The following is a 13,335-nucleotide window of genomic DNA, read 5'->3' on the forward strand; positions in this document are numbered from 1 at the left end:
CTCCATTGCCAGACTGGGCTGCCAGGGACCATATCAGTGTGGAGGCTCATCTCGGTGTGGCAGTGCCCCCAAAGAGCCCCTTGCCCACCCCCATGGTTGGTCTCTCTGTGTGCCCCCACATGGTGACCATCTGCCTCTGCCCACAGCAAATGGATGATGCTGTCTACACATTCGAGACGTTGCTCCATCAGGACCTGGGGAAGCTGCAGGGCAAAGATGACGTCTGCAAGTCCATCCAGCGCATCCTCGAGAGGGTGCTCAAGGTGAGGGGTGGTGGGTCTGGGGCTTCAATGACTTTCGGTGCCCTTGTTCCATGGGCCAGCAGTTTGGGGAAGAGGCCACAAGTGACCTTACCGATTTTAACAGAAGTCTTGTGGGGAAATACGTCTTTATGTTGACATTTTTCATGCATTTTACTGTGGGTGGGTGAGTGGGAAATCACTTGGAAGAGCTGGGTCCCCCCACAGAATCATAACAGGTTCCAGGGACATCTGGGGATCAGCCAGCCCAACCCCTGCTCACGCAGGGTCACAGAGCAGATCACACAGGTGGCTCCAGGGGGTTTGAATGTCTCAGAGAAGGAGACTCCACACCCGCTCTGGGCAGCCTGGGCCAGGCTCTGGCACCTCCCAGCAAACAAGTTTCTCCTCATGTTCAGATGGAACCTCCTGTGATTCAGTCTGAGCCCACTACCCCTTGTCCCTCTGACCACATACATCTCTATGAAAGCCACCCAGGGTTCGGACTGGCCCACAAACCCTTCTGCCAGCAGTGGTGCAGGACATGGCTCCTACCCAGGCTCAGGCAGACCGAGAACCAGCTGGAGAGAAAGACGGGGGGTGGGCAGAGGAACCTGCTTGTGCAAATGTGCTGGAGGGGGGACAAACTGCAGCCCTTACTGACTCGGGGCTGCCCTTTTATTCTGCAGAAATTCGACTATGACAGCAGCACTGTGCGGAAGAAGTTCTTCAGGGAGGCCCTGCTGCAGATCACCATCCCCTTCCTGCTGAAAAAGCTGGCGCCAACCTGCAAGGGGGTAAGAGGGTAAAGTTTTGGGGGTAGTGGGAGAAAGACCACCCCTTTGGAGAGGCTGCAGCATCCCCCCACCCCGTCCCCCCAACGCTGAATGGCCTCTCCCCCACGGCAGGAGTTGGCCAAGTTTCAAGAGCTGATCTTCGAGGACTTTGCCAGCTTCATCCTGGTGGAGAACACGTACGAGGAGGTGGTGCTGCAGTCCGTGATGAAGGACATAATGCAAGGTAGGGTCCTGCCGCACCAGGGGGGCATAGACCTGCTGAGCTCTGAACCTTTGCGGGGCTGAGCTGAGCCTGGGCTTAGCAGCACCTGGAGGGCTTATGATGGGTGCTGGAGAATGCAGGAGGATGGGGTAACCCTGTGCAGGGTGCTGGTGGCTATATGAGAAGGGATGACCCCATGTAGGGTGCTGGGGACCATAGGAAGAGGGGGTGACTCCATTCAGGGTGCTGGGAGCTGTGTGAGGAGGGGTGACCCTGTGCAGTGTGCTGGGGACCATAGGAGGAGAGGGTGGCACGAGGTAGGGTGCTGGGGGTTGTACAAGGAGGGGATGGCCCCATGCAGAGTGCTGGGGCTGTACCAGGAGCCGCTGTTCCCACTGGCAGGGCTGAGCCCCCACTGCCCAGCTGCAGCCCCCTCCCTGCACCCCACACCACGCAGGGGACTGGGAGCACTGCCCGAGCCCAGCGGGCGCTGCCCCGTCCCCACAGCCCATCTGACATCTCTCTCGGTGCTCCAGCTGTGAAGGAGGCGGCCGTGCAGCGGAAGCACAACCTGTATCGCGACAGCATGGTCATGCACAACAGCGATCCCAACCTGCACCTCCTGGGCGAGGGTGTCCCCATCGACTGGGCCGAGGAGCATGGCGGACAGCCTGAGGCCGAGCTGGCCACCGAGAAACGCCGCAGAGCCAAGCAAGTGGTGTCGGTGATCCAAGATGACGAGGGGGTCCTGCCCTATGAGGTGGGTGCTGAGGTGCTGCTGCAGCCTGGCTCCCCCAAGCCGGATCCCGGGGCACCGCCGAGCTCCCCAGATGGGGTGGAGAAGATCCGGGAGGCGCTGGCCAAGGAGAGCCTTGGGGATGAAGTGGAGGAGCAGCTGACAAACGGTACCGATGCCACACGAGAGAGCAGTGCCACCAAGGAGGTGGCAGTGGCAGAGGCTGTCCCAGGTGATGTCCCCTCCCAGGGTCCAGCCATCCAAGGGGATGGGGTACACTGCACCGCACCAGCATCGCCTGCACCCGGAGCAGACGTCCTGTCAGAGGCTGTGGTGCAACATGTTGCACCAGCATCACCCATGCCAGCGTCACCTGTGCCCAGAGCCGATGTCCCATCAGAAGCCAGCGTGCAACACGCTGCACCGCCATCACCCAAACCCAGAGCTGGTGTCCCATCAGAGGCAGGGGTGCCGCATGCTGCACCAGTATCACCTGTGCCTGGAGCTGATGTTCCATTAGAAGCCAGCGTGCAACATGCCACACCACCGTCACCTGCACCTAGAGCCAGTGTCCCATCAGGGGCTGGGGTGCAACATGCTGCACAGGCATCCCCTGCACCCGAAGCTGATTTGCCCTCAGGAGCTGAGGTGCCTCACACCACACCAGCATCACCTGCACCCAGAGCTGATGTCCCATCAGAGGCCGGGGTGTCCCATGCCACACCAGCATCACCCATACTCGGAGCCGAGACCCCATCACCATCCACTGGGTCACCTTGCCACCAGCCCAGTGACAAGGAGACGGGTGAGGTGTCCCCACCTGGCAGCGATTGCAGCTCCCCACAGCTCACGGGCACGACAGAGAGCAGCGAGGGGGTGCAGACTGAGTTCTAGCCACGGGCCCCCCCCCATCATGGACTGGCCCCGGTGAGGCTGGGGTTTGGGGTAGGGGAAAAGGACCCACTGTGCTGCTGGGGATGGAGAGGGAGGGGATGGGAAACACCGAGACCTGATTGCCTGGCTGGGGGGGGTCCCTGTTGCTGCACAGGGCTTGCCACAGCCAACTGGTCTTACTGGGTCGTACTGGGGGAGGCCCCCAGCCTGACATGGGGCACCCCCTGCACTCTGTTCTGTCCTTCTGCCTTATTTTCTGATGTTCTACTGAAGAGATGCTTTATCTGCCCCCAGCAGGAGTGCCTGGGGCTGCTGGGGGCAGGGGGGGCTGGCACCCTGCTCTGGATGGGTGTGTGGGATGGTCCTGTCTGCCCTGGGTGGCTTGTCCCCTACCCCACCCTGGGGGGGTTTCCTGGCAGCCTGGCCCCCACCATCCCGCCCAGACAGCTCTGGGAATGCCGGTGGGAGCAGGGTCACTGAGAAAGATGGAAAAACATGATGGTGGGTGGTAGGGATACAGTGATACCAGGTGGCTCCAACTGCTGCTGATGGGGCAAGAGCTGGAGCAGGAGGGCTAACAGCACCCAGGCTGGGCTTAGAACACCCAAGCTGAGCTCACAGCACCCAGGCTGGGCTAAAGGCACCCAGGCTGGACTCAGAGTGCCCATTGCTTGCGCTGGCCGCCCTCACCCTGGGGTCTTCTAGCAGCTATTTAAGTCCAAAGCACAAAACTTCCGGGGAAGACAGCACTCACACATCTCCAGCTTTGCTGGGCAGGACGGGGCAGCCCCTGGGCTCAGGCTGGCCATGCCATCCTGGCTCTTGCTCTCCAGAGCTCCCCAGCACTGTGCACAGACGATTTATCTGGCTCTTGGGCACTGCAGGTTTTGGCACCTGCAGTGATGGTCAGGCAAAGAGCTGGGGCTTTAACAGTGGTTTGCTGGCAACCCAGGGTGGGGGGACAGGACTCACGCAGCCCCATGCAGAGATGCTGAAAGACCCTGAGCTGCCGGGGACTGTCAAGACTCACAAGTGTGAGACTTATGTGTGTGCACAGACCAGCACCCCAACACCTGCCTGTATTTTAGATGCCTCTGAAGGGGGGTGCCCAGCCTAACCCACTTGGGGAGCCACCCCACAGTGCCTTGCTTTGGGAACTTAAAACCTGTCTCTTCCAGGATATTTTATTAAGAAAGTTATACAAATGTTTAAAATATGCTTATAATAATTAATAAAATGGAAAAGCTTTATTTAAAGCCAGAGGAGACTCTTCTTACTCCTGAACCACCCTCCTGAAGGGGGGTAGGGCTGGGGGACCTGGGAGGCGTCACATCCTAGGCCTACCCTGCACCATCACACACCAGGAGCCGAATGACCGACATGATTTTATTAAAAGGGGTGTCCCAAGGAAGCAGCAAGAGGTACCCGCAGCAGGAGCCTCTCCTCGGCATAGCCATGCCAATGGCTGGGGGGCTTCTCCAACCCCATCCCTGAAGCATTGCACAGGAGAAGGGGCCTGGGGGGGCAGCAGGACCCCCGTTATCCCCAGAAGGCACTGTGTGAAGAGGGGCTTGGTGCAGGGCAGCTCTGGGCAGGGGTACCTGTCCCCACTGTGTCAGCCAGGATGAGCTCCGTAAAAAAAGTGGGGGCACAAAGGAAATAATAGTTAGTATGGGTTGAAGGGACCTTCCCAGCTCATCCAGTGCCACCCCTGCCATGAGCAGGGACATCTTCACCAGCTCAGGTTGCTCCGAGCCCCGTCCAGCCTGGCCTGGGATGTCTCCAGCGATGGGGAATCACCCAGATAAAGCTCCCTGAGAGCTGTGGGGACAGCCACCTGCCGAGGATGGCGGCAGTGTGACAAAGCACTGGCCATGGGACTGCCCTTCCCCAGCGCCAGCACCGAGGGTCCCGACAGCGAGTCCCTGGGCTGCTGCGTCCCGCACAGCATGGGAACAAGGACAGACCCAGCAGAAGTGACAGCAGCTATTCCAGACAAAGTAGCAGGAGGTGCAGAGCACATCGCCCACTGTCCCATGGGAGGCTGCCTAGCCCCGGCCGAGCAGGGGGTACACCACGAAATAGCCCAGCGTGGAACCCACAATGGCCCCCAGGAAGATCCAGGCATTGTAGGACATGACGGCCAACATCACCATGTAGCCCAGCACCACCTGCATCACGTGGAATAGCGTCTGGGCGACGTGGTACTGAAACCACCTGTGGAAGAAGAAGGGAAACCCATCAGTGAGGGACTGGGGCAGCCCAGCATCTTCCCCCCGCCCCAGCCCAGCATCCCAGAGTGGCCAGAGGTGGGTTTGGGGAGCAGGGAGAGGGATGGTGGCTGCAAAAAGCAGCACAGGGGGAAATCCCATTCCAAAGGAACAGGGAGGATATAATTAAGGAGTTGGCAGCCTCAGGCATGGCCTGAGATTTAATACAAGAGCAAAAACCCCCAGCTTGGCTCCAATGGGTTGTGCTGGGAAGGAAACACCCGGACCAGCCTTGCTGGGGTGCCTGAGCTGCTGCTTGCACCCAACCCTGAATCACGGGGACCCCCCTGTGCCCACAGTGGCTCCTGAGGCAATGTGAGCATTTAAAACAGCAGAAAAACACCTTGGACACCTCCCAGAATACCTGGAGGGGCCAGGATGTCCCCAGGGCCACCTCCCAAAGTTGGACACATCCCCTTTCCTGGGAGCCTGTCACTCTCCAGCTGCCCCTTTATAACCTTTTTCCCCTCCAAACAGCCAGCCCCAGGGGACACAGGGCACACTGTGTACCTGCCCTCGGGGGGGCTGGTGTCCGTCTCCTCTGGCTCCACCAGCGACTCCCGGCTGAGGCTGCGGGGCAGCGCCAGCAGCGCCTGCCGCAGCAACACGGCTTTGCCCATCTTGATGGCTTCGTAGAGCACGGACAGCAGCAGGATCACCAGCACTGAGAGAGCCATCCCTGCCAGGAACAACCCGTCACTGCCCCGTGTCACCACCCAGTGTCATCTGATGGTGGGAGAGGGGACATGGGGGCAAGTGGAGGGGATAATGGGTCCTGGCACGGAGCACTTGGGCACATCCATAGGGTGGAGGGAAGGGATCACTCCTGGGATAGGGGTTGGGTTGGAGCGACAGGTCTGGGGAGTGTTGAGAAATGGTGTATTTAGCCCAATCCTCCCTCTAAATTTCTAGGGAGCACTTTCGGTGGCAGGTTGCTCTGAAAAAAATAAATACCTTTGAGTTGACTCCACAAAAACGTGGGAGTTAAAACATGATGCTAGAAAAATAACTGAAAAAAAGAAAGAGCGTACAAGCAAAACGGAAGCTGAGCTGTCAGTGAGTGGCTGTGGGGGGGATGATTCCCACACCTGCCTCCCACTGCTGTCACCTCAGGGGGATCAGCCTCAAGTTGCGCCAGGGGAGCTTGAGGTTGGATGTGGGGAACAATTTCTTCCCCAAAGGGCTGTGGGGCATTGGAACAGGCTGCCCAGGGCAGTGCTGGAGTCACCATCCCTGGAGGGTTGGACAGACAGAGATGAGGTTCTCAGAGACATGTGGCAGTGCCAGGGGTGGGTTAACGGTTGGACTTGATGACCTTAAAAGGCCTTTTCCAGCCACAACAATTTGATGACCCATGACTCCTGCCCGGGGCATTCCCAGGGCACAGCACTGCTCATGGGGTAGGAGATGCTCTGCCCAAACTAGGCACTGCCCTCACAGCTCTGTCCAGACCCCCCCATGGAGCAAGTGCCCAGCATTAATGGTGGGTGGTCCCTGGTTCCCCTTCCCAGCCCATCACTAACTGCTCCTGCGGAAATGCAAAGCCGCTCTTTGTTTCTCTGCCCTGCAGTCTTTCCCCAGGCAGAGAGCACAGTCAGTGGTGGACAGACAGACAGAGGGGTGTCTGGGAGAGGGGGGGCTGGCAGTGTACCTGCAGGAGTGTGGACGCTCCAGAAATCAAAAAGCAGCACGGCCGTGTCCGAGAAATAGAAGGTCATCTGGAAGGAAAGGGCAGTGTTAGGGCTTGGGACGATGGGTCAGATGAACCCACCACCCCGAAGGGCTGAGCCCTGACATCGATGCTTAGTGGGGTTTTACAAAATGGTACAATTTGTTTTTCCCCTGATTCCTGAAACGGGAAGAGGAACTTGGACTGAAAAATCACAGTCACGCTGACCAGGCTTAGCTCTTCCCTTTGCTTCTAGCAGGACAATCGTCACCTCTAGCAGCAGCTCCTGTGTGTGTCTGGGCTGGAGAGAAAAAGCCAGAGTTTATCCCCGCGGTAAAGAGAGACGAGCCCAGGACTTCATTAGCCCAAATCTGAGAAGAGAAGGCCCGTGGGAGAGGGACAGAGGCTGGTGGCCACCGTCTGTAGCCCAAAGTGAAACCAGCTGGAGATCAGAGCCCAGCCAGCCTCCGCATTTCTCTGCCGGCATCACCGGGACTGGCCAAAGCACCCAGAGCCGAAACAGGCTCCTCCAGGGATGCCTCCCTGGCAGAAGAGCATGAATACAAGCGCTGTCTGTCTGTCTGACCTAGGACTGTCAGAACCTACGAAGGCATCAAACCCTGATCTTTGGCACTGTAAAACAGGAGAAGCAAGTATTGGTCTTCTTTACCAAACACACCTACAGAACTGATACCACAGTTCATTTTGCCACCAAAAATAGAATTTAGTTGTGGTTTTTTTCCCCTTCACATCAACCCAGTTTTGGCTGCACGTACCCGCTGTTACTGACACCAGCAGATGCGGCTGATGGGTCTGGCCTCGGCCAGAAACACCATTGGATACCCAGGTGTCCACGGCACAGCCAGGCTCTAATTACACCCTTTGGCCGCTCCTTACCCAAAACACATTAGCACACTTAATTGACTCCAACTTTCAAGCTTCTTTTGGCAACAAATTAATGATAATTAGCCTTTAAATGGAGCTGTTTCTCCTTTGCAGGTTTCACCCACAAGTCTGCAATGCTGTGCAAGAAGGAGGTAACATTATTTTACCCACAGGGAAACAGAAGCGATGGGCAGAAGATCCCATAATGCACCACGTCTCCCAGCCTGGGGTAACACCATGTGTTTTTGGGTACTGTAAAGCCAAAATGATGCTTCTTGGGTCAACAGCCCTTTGCTCCTTTCCCTGATGCTACAGCGATGATTTCTCCAGAGACAGCATCCCTCTGGGTGAGATGCATTTGCAAAGGTCAACAGGGCAAGTCCTAAAAAATCTCTGTGCTCTTTGCAAAAGGGGAATTATGCTCCGGGGTAACGCAACAGGATTGGGATATTCGTGGGAGGGACGCGGTCCTGTCCTCACCCACCTGCCCACGCAGATGATTCAGCTGTGTCCAGGTACAGCTGCACCCAGCTCCTCCTGTGCACCGTGCAGGTGTTCGCATGCACAAAGCTGCTGAAAAATATCCTGTGCACAACACGTGCGTTTAGCAGCTGAATCTGCTGCAGTTTTGGGGTTACTCTTTGCTGGCAGTGCCTGTGTGGAGCCATGTCAGGCTGCCCGGTGCACCCCAGCCCGCTGCTCAGGTCTGGCTGGGACACCCAGTCTCATGCATCAGGATGAGCTTGTTGGTTTGTATTGCACCAACCCATGATCTGCACAAAAACATGACAAGTGGGACACTGTCCCAGCCGGCCCAACCTGCAGCCCCACGCTGGGGACATGGTGGCCTGGGGAGGTGTCCCCACAGCTGCATGGTCCTTGGAGCTGGTGTGAGCTGCTCCCAGAACTTGCAGGGATGCTGCTGTGGGGGGGCTGGTGCCAGCAAATTGGGGGGACCCGGTAGCATTAAACACCATGTCTGAGCTCAGAGTATGAGGCAAACTTGCTCCAGCAGGATGGTTTGAGCCCTGCGCTGTGACTTGAGCCACGCTGAGAGTTTTGCTGCAAGTTTGCACCCTCAACAGCTCCTCCACGGGTGATGGGCGAGTGGGTGGTGGGGACACAGCAGCCCAGGGGTGCGAGGAGCAGACAGACAGACAAACAGCCCACCCTGCTCTGGCGCAGCCCCGGTACAGCACGGGGGGGGAAACACGAGGTGAAGCATGGGGAGAAACGAGAACCCGGGAGAAACGAGAACCGCGCCGAAGCTCCAGCAGCAGGACGCGGTGCCGGAGGGTGAACGGCGATACCGCAACTCGTCCCCAGGTAGCTGCGGGGTTTCAGGAGAGGATTTACGGGAGCAGCCGGGCTGCATCCAGCCTCACACTGGAGCTGTGCCCGTCACGGCCCCCTCGGCCCAGTACCCCCCCGGTTCGGCTCAGCTCGGCTCGGCGCGTCTCACCTGCATGGCGGCGGCGCGGGGCCCGTCCCGGTGCGGCTCAGCCAGACTCGATCTAACCGAGCTCCGCTCAGCTCGTCCCGGCGCGGGCGCGTGACGCGCGCGCAGGGCTCCCCGGGAGTTGTAGTGCGGGGGGGGGAGGCGGGGCTGCCCGTGTCCCCGCCCCTCCCGCACCCCCTTTCCGCGTCACCCCCTGGGAAGGGGCAGCGGGATCCCCCGGGGCTTCGCTTCCTCTCGCCCCCCACCCGCCCGAGGCCCCGCAGCGCGTTCCGGGTCTTTGTGCCGTTTTCCCGGGGGGCAGCGCCGCGGCTTCGCAACCCGGCAGCTGCGAAACGGGAAGTTTTGAAAGGTTTGTTTCGGTTTGTTTTTTCCCCCCCAGCATTTTGCTGAGAGAGGCGGGACAGAGCGGAGGGAACTGCCCTTCCCAGCACGGAGCTGCTCGCTCCTTGTGACATCCCCATGACACCAAGGAGCGCTGGGCTGCCCCTGCCTCAGTTTCCCCAAACGCAAACCGGTGCTGATGCCCACAATGGCCCCAGGGCCTGCCCGCGGGTTTGTCTGTATCTCCCAGCTCCAAGCAGTTGCCCAAAGCAGAGCCTTTTCCCTTTCCCTTTCCTTTCCTCCCCATGCAAGCCTTTTTTTGCCTTTTTTTTTAATGAGGTGTTCATGCTGCTTCTTGTTGTTTTTTTTTTTGGTTTGGTGGGTATTTTTGTTTTGTTGTGTTTTTTGTTTGTTTGTTTGTTTGTTTTTTAAGCAGATAGGGCACCATTGTTATATGAGCCTCAATCAGTCATTAAATGAGCATCTTCTCTCATATATACAATATATATAATTTATAGAGAAATGACTTCTGTAAACAATATTCTCCTACTCCAGAAGGAAGTGTAGTCCAGGGCATAATGCAGCTACAAACAGGCGTCTCGAAAACAGAACTGGCAACTCCAGGAAGTCCTGTGCCACCTCCAGACTCCAAACATGTCCCCAGTTCTTGGGTGGGGAGGGAACTGGCTGGCTCAGTTTGGGTGGCACCGGTTTCAGCTGAAGCAAACTGGTCCAACTGTGAAACCAAACTGGTGGGAGGCATCGCCGTTGTGGAAGACGGCCAGGTCCCGCAGGGGCAGCAGGGAGAGCTCCTCCGTGCTGAACTGGAAGATGGTGTCGGTGATGAAGGAGTCATTGTCCAGCTGAAATAAGCACCAGGGGCAGCTGAGCAGCATTGAAACCCTTCTGGAGCCCCCACTGTCCCCTGCACCGCTCTGGTTACTCCATAGAACCACTTTGGTTGGAAGAGACCCTCCAGATCCTCGAGTCCAACCATCAACCCTGGCACTTCCCTATGTCCTGAGAACCTCATCTCCATCTGTCCAACCCCTCCAGGGATGGTGACTCCAGCACTGCCCTGGGCAGCCTGTTCCAATGCCCCACAGCCCTTTGGGGAAGAAATTGTGCCCCACATCCAACCTCAACCTCCCCTGGCGCAACTTGAGGCCGTTTCCTCTGCTCCTGGCGCTTGTTCCTGGGGAGCAGAGCCCGACCCCCCCTGGCTCCAAGCCCCTTTCAGGCAGTTCAGAGATCAGAAGGTCTCCCCTCAGCTCCTGTTCTCCAGCTGAACCCCCCAGGTCCCTCAGCCGCTCCCATCACACTTGTGCTCCAGCCCCTCACCAGCTCCGTTCCCTTCTCTGAACTTCATCCATCCAACACCCCCCAGGAGACAAGTCTCCATCCCCAGCCTTGTATGGCTTCTGCAGCAATGTGGCCTCCCCAATGTCCCCTGGAGGCCACCCCATCCCCTGCCCCATCCCCAGGACTAGGGCAGCTCCTTGGGACCATGGAGAAGATGGTCCTCAGCCCCATCCCACTCTGTGAACCCTCAGACACCAGGTCTATCCTAAACCCTGGAGATGCAAACACATGCCAAGGGGCTCTGCAAATGTCAGGGGGCTCTTCCAAGCAGAGCAGAGGGTCTGGTCCTGGCCAAGCTCACCAGGCAGCCCTGCAGGCTGGCCGCATAGCTCTGCTCCTGGGAATCGGCCAGGAAGCGGATTTCCTTCTCGGGCTGGGGCTGGCTGTGCTGGGGGGCCGGTCGGCAGGAGTAGGAGACCTTCTGGCTGGCCCGGTGGCTGTGCAGGCGGAGGAAGCGGAGCTGCACCGGGCTGGCCCCTGCGTACTCCAGCTACAGGGACAACCAGAGACAAAAAGAAGTAGCGGGGGTGGCTTGGAGGGGTCTGTGCTCCCCTGATTGAACACTGGGCAGGATTCAGTTGGTTTGGGTTTTCTTGCAGAGACAGAAGGTGTAGTGTCCCACCATGCATGGCCAGCAGGACCTTGTGCGCAGGCATCACTCACTACAGTGGGACAGACACTGGGAAACCCCCAACCCCATGAGATGGGCTTCATGTCCCCTTGGTGTCCCACTGGACACTCACCAGGAAGCCCCCGGGCAGGGTGCTGAACCACTCAAAGGTGTCCTTAGAGGTGTAGGTGCTCAGCCAAGCCTTGATGGGGACCTGTGGGGAGCGGGGACCATGTCATGCTGTCCCGGCAGGGATGGTGGCACCACCAGAACAAGGATCCAGTCGTACCAGCCCATGTAGCCTGGTCACACACTGTCACCAGGATCATCACCACAAACTGCTTCAACATCTCCCTGTGCTGGCAGCGGTCACCATGGCAAGGGACCGGCCACACTGTCCTTCCCAGCCCTACAAACCCTCATTCTCATCTGCCCCAAGGGGGAACACGGGGCTGAAGCTGCCCCACGAAAGCCATCCCATACCTGGTTGTGGACGGGGGCTATGCAGGTCTCACCGCCCGCTGTGAAGTTGCAGAAGGCCACCAACGCGTCCTGGGGGCTGCCCTGGTTGGGGTCAATGTAGTATTGCCCTGGGGGGAGGCAGAGGGGAGCTCCTGGCACCCAGTTTTTGGCACAGGGAGGGTGCTACATGGTGCCATCCCAGCTCAGCTTGTGGCACATCCCTGGCTGCAAGCTCCATCCTCCCCGGATGTCTGTGAAACCCAGCTCATGACCAAATCCTCATCCCCTCTTAACTGCAAAGAGCTGCTTGTCCCCCCACCTTGTCCCTGGATCTGGAGAGCCATCCCGGCGCTGGGAGGGCTCCCCAGGTCAGGAGTCAAGGTGGGGGAACCCCACGTGCACCCCAGTACCGTCAGGCAGGCTGGGATGAGCCAGCAGCAGCTCCTTGCAGGTGGCTGCAGGGTTGGTTTTGGTGCCATTGGGATGCTCTATGAGGGCTTGCAGCTCCCGGCTTAGGGTGTCCAGCAGAGCCCAGACCGCAGTGTAATTCAGGTGGCTGGATGGATAAATTAGGTGCTGAAAAAAAAATGAGGGAGATAGAAGCAAGCTGATATTAGCCCCCCACTTCTTATTTTGGGCAGGAGCATCACCAGGTGCTCAGGGAAGGCATGGGACATGCAGGGGACAAGGCTAAGCATGGTGGGAGTGGGATCAACCACATCTGCTTGCTCTTCCTGCAAGGACCTTGTGCAGAGAGGACCTCAGGAGCATTGGGACATGGGACAGCATTGCTGTCAGCCCCTTCCCCCCAGGGTGGCACCCACAGAAGTGGGGCTGGAAACCCCTCACCCCCACCTCGCCAACGCACTCACCCGCAGCTCCTCCCCAGACAGCATCACTGTGGGTCCGCGGGGACCAGGGGAGCCGGCCAGACCCTGGGTGACAATGACAACGCTGGTCATGCTGGCTGCTGCCCACAAGCCCCCAGCAGGCTTGCAGCTCCTCCAACAGCGCCAGCAGCCAGCCATCCCCACGGTGTGGCACGGTGGGACCCCACTGCCACATTTTAGGGAGCAAAGGACCCAAATTTTGGCAGAAGGGACGTCACCGGCCCCACTTACCGGCAGGCCTGGTGTGCCTTGGGGTCCTGGCAGCCCTGGAAAGCCTTTCAGCCCCTGCACAAGGAGGGAAGAACAACAAGATGGAGAGATGCTGCACCCCGGGGTGCCCCATAGGGCCACCCTGCACCCCAGGAACAGGGCAGGAGGGGAGGGTGCCCCACAGCACCAGCTCCAGGCACTCCCCCTGACTTACTTTGGGTCCAGATAAGCCCTGAAAGAGACGAACAAGACCCAGATAAGGGGGACAGGTGGGACCAAAGCCCCATCCCACTGTAACCCCCACGGGGCCAGGAGTGAACCCCAAACCT

The 13,335-nt window shown here is 58.6% G+C and overlaps 3 protein-coding genes across 7 annotated transcripts in view; 1 reads left to right on the forward strand and 2 right to left on the reverse strand.

Annotated features, from left to right (window-relative positions):
- NIBAN2 (niban apoptosis regulator 2) overlaps window positions 1–4,128 on the forward strand; it is a 31,160-nt gene extending 27,032 nt beyond the window's left edge. Inside the window, exons 11-14 of the mRNA XM_065035980.1 lie at window positions 147–263; window positions 929–1,036; window positions 1,148–1,259; window positions 1,775–4,128. Of these exons, the coding sequence (XP_064892052.1) occupies window positions 147–263; window positions 929–1,036; window positions 1,148–1,259; window positions 1,775–2,868 (1,431 nt within the window). The 3' untranslated portion in view covers window positions 2,869–4,128. The remainder of the gene's footprint in view (window positions 1–146; window positions 264–928; window positions 1,037–1,147; window positions 1,260–1,774) is intronic.
- SLC31A2 (solute carrier family 31 member 2) lies at window positions 4,097–9,287 on the reverse strand. Its single transcript, XM_065035983.1, has 4 exons — window positions 9,155–9,287; window positions 6,790–6,856; window positions 5,649–5,817; window positions 4,097–5,085 (listed from the first exon to the last, which is right to left on the reverse strand). Exons 1-4 carry the CDS (start codon window positions 9,158–9,160, stop codon window positions 4,917–4,919), a joined length of 411 nt encoding a protein of 136 aa, XP_064892055.1. The 5' UTR covers window positions 9,161–9,287; the 3' UTR covers window positions 4,097–4,916.
- Window positions 9,288–9,967: 680 nt separating this feature from the next.
- LOC106146053 (collagen alpha-1(I) chain-like) overlaps window positions 9,968–13,335 on the reverse strand; it is a 70,595-nt gene continuing 67,227 nt past the window's right edge. For all 5 annotated transcript variants that reach the window (XM_065035979.1, XM_065035978.1, XM_065035977.1 and 2 more), the window contains 8 exons: window positions 13,221–13,238; window positions 13,028–13,081; window positions 12,779–12,841; window positions 12,317–12,482; window positions 11,928–12,034; window positions 11,578–11,658; window positions 11,136–11,324; window positions 9,968–10,335 (listed from right to left, as the gene is read on the reverse strand). In XM_065035979.1, coding sequence (XP_064892051.1) covers window positions 10,186–10,335; window positions 11,136–11,324; window positions 11,578–11,658; window positions 11,928–12,034; window positions 12,317–12,482; window positions 12,779–12,841; window positions 13,028–13,081; window positions 13,221–13,238 — 828 coding nt within the window. In that variant the 3' untranslated portion in view covers window positions 9,968–10,185. The remainder of the gene's footprint in view (window positions 10,336–11,135; window positions 11,325–11,577; window positions 11,659–11,927; window positions 12,035–12,316; window positions 12,483–12,778; window positions 12,842–13,027; window positions 13,082–13,220; window positions 13,239–13,335) is intronic.

The sequence above is a fragment of the Columba livia genome, chromosome 19 (assembly GCF_036013475.1).
Source record: "Columba livia isolate bColLiv1 breed racing homer chromosome 19, bColLiv1.pat.W.v2, whole genome shotgun sequence".
Lineage (NCBI taxonomy): Eukaryota > Metazoa > Chordata > Aves > Columbiformes > Columbidae > Columba > Columba livia.